The sequence below is a fragment of the Myotis davidii genome, unplaced genomic scaffold (genome assembly GCF_000327345.1).
Source record: "Myotis davidii unplaced genomic scaffold, ASM32734v1 scaffold461, whole genome shotgun sequence".
In the NCBI taxonomy this organism is placed as follows: Eukaryota; Metazoa; Chordata; class Mammalia; order Chiroptera; family Vespertilionidae; genus Myotis; species Myotis davidii.
This window is the reverse complement of record NW_006295825.1, coordinates 2,492,998-2,498,093: the sequence shown is the minus strand read 5'-3', so window position 1 is coordinate 2,498,093 and position 5,096 is coordinate 2,492,998. Positions and strand designations below refer to the sequence as shown.

At 38.7% G+C, this 5,096-nt stretch overlaps 1 protein-coding gene across 1 annotated transcript in view; it reads left to right on the top strand.

The window, feature by feature from the left end:
• The window catches only part of TRIP4 (thyroid hormone receptor interactor 4), a 71,757-nt gene that overhangs the window by 27,013 nt on the left and 39,648 nt on the right, over nt 1-5,096 (top strand). The window contains exons 6-7 of the mRNA XM_006770837.2: nt 542-671; nt 3,626-3,841. Coding sequence (XP_006770900.1) covers nt 542-671; nt 3,626-3,841 — 346 coding nt within the window. The remainder of the gene's footprint in view (nt 1-541; nt 672-3,625; nt 3,842-5,096) is intronic.

Here is a 5,096-nt window from a genome sequence, read left to right as displayed (position 1 = left end):
CTACAGCCCTAACCGGTTTGGCTCAGTGGATAGAGCGTCAGCCTGCGGACTGAAGGGTCCCAGGTTCGATTCCAGTCAAGGGCATGTACGTTGGTTGTGGGCACATCCCCAGTAGGGAGTGTGCAGGGAGGCAACTGATTGATGTTTCTCTGTCATTGATGTTTCTAAGTCTCTATCCCTCTCCCTTCCTCTCTGTAAAAAATCAATAAAATATATTAAAAATATATATATATAAAAGTGTGTTTAATGGTGATATTCAGTCCTGCTTAATACAGTTTTTCATTTTTAAGGCATTTAATATTGTGTTGTTAAACAGTTTGGTACCCCTTGGTGATCCAAATTTCCATAAGGGAAGAAATGGACCTATTGAGAACCTGCTATGTGCCAAGCACTGCCTGTGTACTTGTTTGTTTTCCATTGAAATGAAGGCTGTCAGTCATCAGGGCAAAGCCAGATCTTCTGATTTTATTTTTTGTTGCACAGTGATACAACTAATTTGTATTGTAAGCTGACACCATTTGATGTTCTTATTGAATTTTAGGGACGGAGAATTCTGGAAAAGTGGACATCTCTACCAAGGACCTTCTTCCTCATCAAGAGTTGCGATTTAAGTCTGGTCTGGAGAAGGCTATCAAGCATAAAGACAAACTGTTAGAGTTTGATAGAACTAGGTATGATATGATTAGAATAAATGGTAAGAAGTAGACTAGTCCTCAGATTCTGCCCGTTAGAAATTATTTTGGCACTTGATACATTCTTAGGGGTGGAGTATGAAAAAGATTACAGGGAAAGAACAGCTTGGATGCTCTGCATAGGAGGCCTATTTGTATTTTTTAAATTGATGTTTGAATAAAGTTTTTTAAATTATATCCCACCAAGAGGACCCTACTGAGAAACATTTTTTTTATTTTTAACACATGCTAGTATACATCCGGAAAGTTGCTTTGGGTTGAATAATTCCCCACTTGTTTCACTTACAGACATTCAGTCATCATATATATTAGAGTGCCTACCATGTGCAAACTGTTGTGTTGGGCTGTGGAATATCTATGAGACGTTGCCTCTGGGCGAGTGTAGGTAACGCCATATCATTGATACGAAATTTGTTTTCTGATTTAATGATTAATATATTAAAATGTTTCTCAATTGGCTTTTACATTCCTATGTTTTTGTCATTTAGCCCACTGACTTTTCTTTCTTTTTTTAAAAATATATTTTATTGATTTTTTACAAAGAGGAAGGGGAGAGGGATAGAGAGTTAGAAACATTGATGAGAGAGGAACATTGATCAGCACACCCCCTATGGGGATGTGCCCGCAACCAAGGTACATGCCCTTGACCGGAATCGAACCTGGGACCCTTCAGTCTGCAGGCCGATGCTCTAGCCAAATGCTCAACCACTGGGCCACACCAGCCAGGCTATTTCTTCCATTATTTAGTTTTTAGTTTTAAAATATAAAACTGAACCAAACCGGTTAGGGCTGACTTTTTTTAAGAGACAGAATTTGCTAATTCTATTTTCTATTTTTTTCTCTTTCATCTTCTTCTTTGGGACCAAATACATATGTTGAAAATCAGTTAATGGTAAAAAGAAAAAAAATAAATACGACATAAATGCTCACTTCTCAAATGGCCACGTGAGGGTTCTTAGACCCCAAATCTCTTATTTACTGTAAATGACTTGGTAGTCTATCCCTGGCATTACAATTCTTTGTGTATGTGTATTTTTATTTTTTTTTAAATATGTTTTTATTGATTTCAGAGAGGAAGAGAGAGAAAGCCAGCAACCCAGGCATATGCCCTTGACCGGAATCAAACCCGGGAGCCCTCAGTCTGCAGGCCGACGCTCTATCCACTGAGTCAAGCCGGCTAGGGCTATATGTGTGTTTTTAATCCTTTGGTTAGATACACCTTCTACTACCAAACTGTTTGCTATGAATACATGAGATATAACTTTGAAAACTATTTCTTAAACCTATTACCAGGTTTGTAACTCCATATTTACTCTTAATCCTTTAAATATTACTTTTAGACCTACTCAATAAAACTTGACCTTAGAAATAGAATTAGAAATGGAGTACATCTCTTGATAAGTAAAAACTGGAAAAGTGGCCCTAGCTGGTTTGGCTCATTGGATGGAGCATTGGCCTGGGGACTGGGGGGTCCCGGGTTCGATTCCGGTCAGGGGCATGTGCCTTGGTTGCAGGCACATCCCCGGTGGGGGGTGTGCAGGAGGCAGCTGGTCGATGCTTCTCTCTCATCGATGTTTCTAACTCCCTGTCCCTTTCCCTTCCTCTCTGTAAAAAATCAGTAAACTATATTTAAAAAAAAAAAAAAAACTGGAAAAGTGTCTCTCTCTATTAATGTTGCCCTTTTGCAGATTTGTTCAATGGTACCACTTGCATTATTTAGGTTCATATATAGAACCAATTTTTTCCTGAGCCCTCTTAAGCTTCCCACTCTGTCTACCTTAAAACTTTTATAATTCCAGCTGAATCTTGAGTAATTGAAATCACTATATGAATATGATTTGAGTGTTTCCCTATAACTGTGTATATTACAAATTTGTAATTATGCACAAATCCAGTTGATTTGTCATTTTATTATTATTTTTTAATCCTCACCTGAGGATATTTTTCCATTGATTTTTATTTTTATTTATTTTTTTCTTTTTTTTTTTCCTTTTTTTCCCCATTGATTTTTAGAGAGAGTGGAAGAGAGAGGGAAAGACAGAGAGAAATATTGATGTGAAAGAAACATATCCATTGGTTGCCTCCTGCATGTGCCCTAACCAGGGCCTGGGTGGGGGAGGAGCCTGCAACCTAGGTACATGCCCTTGATCAGAATTGAACCCAGGACTGTTCAGTCCACAGGCTGATGCTCTATCCACAGTGCCAAACCGGCTAGGGTGATTTGTTATTTTAGAGTATTACTTAACTTCTGTGAGCCCTGGGTTTATTATCTGTGGAATGAGAGAGTGGATCATCAAGATTTCTTCTAGTTCTCAGTTTCTTTGTTAGAAAGAGGCCTGATGATCATATTCAGAACTTGGCCTCTGTATTAGTGAAGGACTGGAGATTTGGAGAAGGGGGACTGACATATAGTAGTAGAGAGTAAGTGTCCTAAGAATAAGCCACAGGACTGAGAGTCCAGATTAAAACACCAGTTTCTAAGGGAAAGGGTAGCAGTTGGGCCTAACAAGAATAGACTAAGTGCCAGTTATAGAGGGACTATCATATTAAATAAGTAAGTTGCCAAGACATGAACTCAGCTGCAGCAAAACCAGGCAGAAGCCCAGATTTCAGAAGATGAGGACTATACTGTATTAAGAAAGCTAGAAGGACAGTGGATTATGGTGCTGTGTCTTTTCCTGGCTGACGATGAGATTAGTTTTAGAAGCTGAGCTGAGCTGAGCTTGCAATGGAGATAATTAATATGCAGAAGCTAGGAACCAGGCAGTGCTTGACCTGGTTTTAGAACATCCTTGAACCTCCATATTTGAGATAATAACCGTTAGGACAGCATAAGAGTGAGCTCCCTTGAAGCAGTTTCCCAGTAATCAAGTTCCTATTTGTCAGTAGGTGACCTAATTGCCATGTGTTGTTGTTGTTTTTCTTTTTCTTAGTATTCGAAGAACCCAAGTGATTGATGATGAATCAGATTACTTTGCCAGTGATTCTAACCAGTGGTTATCCAAAATTGAGCGGGAAACTTTGCAGAAGCGAGAGGAGGAGCTGAGAGAATTTCGACATGCCTCTCGGCTTTCTAAGAAGATCACCATTGACTTTGCAGGCAGGAAGATCGTGGAAGATGAAAATCCACTAGCCGAGTATCATAGCAAGTAAGTGGGTAGCAGCAGAAAAGGTCTGAAAGAAGGGGATGGTTTGATTGTAAAAGATTTACCCCATCTAATGGATCTGTTATTTTTGTTGATTTAAAAAAATAATATATTCATTTGGAATAGAAACATGTAAGAGTAGCTAAGAAAATTTTGAAAATGAACAGGGAGGAAAACTTGTCCTACTAGATAATTACAGTGGTTTTATTAAAAAAAAAAAACTTTAAAAAAATTAGATACAGTTTGGGCACAGGAATAAGTAATGAATTAATAGACTCCAGAAGGAAACCTGTGTGTCTGTACTGTATGTGTATGTGTGCATGGGTGTGTGTTTATATGTGTGTAAATTTAATAATTGATAAAGGTAATATTTCTAAATAGTAAGGAAAGGATTTAATATATGATGGGATGATTGGCCACCAGCTTAGAAAATATTTATAGTAGATCTCTACCTCAAATCATTCTGTGGCCCTAGCTGGTTTGGCTCAGTGGATAGAGCATCGGCCTGCAGACTGAATGGTCCTGGGTTTGATTCTGGTCAAGGGCGCATGCCTGGGTTGCAGGCTCAATCCCCAGTGGGGAGCTTGCAGGAGGCAGCTGATCAGTGATTCTCTCTCATCATTGATGTTTCTATCTCTATCTCTCTCCCCCTTTCCTTTCTCTGAAATCAATAAAAATATTTTTTAAAAAGATAACTCATGAGGGAGAGAAAGATAGGAACATCCATGATGAGAGAGAATCATGGATTGGCTGCCTCCTGCAAGCCCACAACAGAGGATCAAGCCTGCAATCCAGGCATGTTCCCTTGCCCGGAATCGAAACTGGGACCTTTCAGTCCACAGGCCGACGCTCTATTCACTGAGCCAAACCGGTTTCGGCTGAATGTTGAACTTTTTAATGTTCTTATTGCTCGATATTGGACCTGCTCCTAGTGCCTGGTCTGTCGAGTCAGCCTCGAGGTTGGACCGAAAAGGGTTAAAAAAAATCTTCTGTGATAGTTTGACTAAAGAGTTAAATGTAAAAGAAATAAAAGAATTAGAAAGAAATATAGATATATAGGAGGATATGGTTATTGTTTTGGTGTGATAAATCTCTTTCTAAGTAGGATCCAAAATCCAGAAGTCAAAAGACATAAAATATACTTAAAATAAAGTAAAAAAGTAATAAACTTAGAGGAAATATTTTCAACATTTAACCAAGACTAACATCCATCTCTATATATAATAGCCAAGTGACTGGAACAACTGGTCTCTATGAC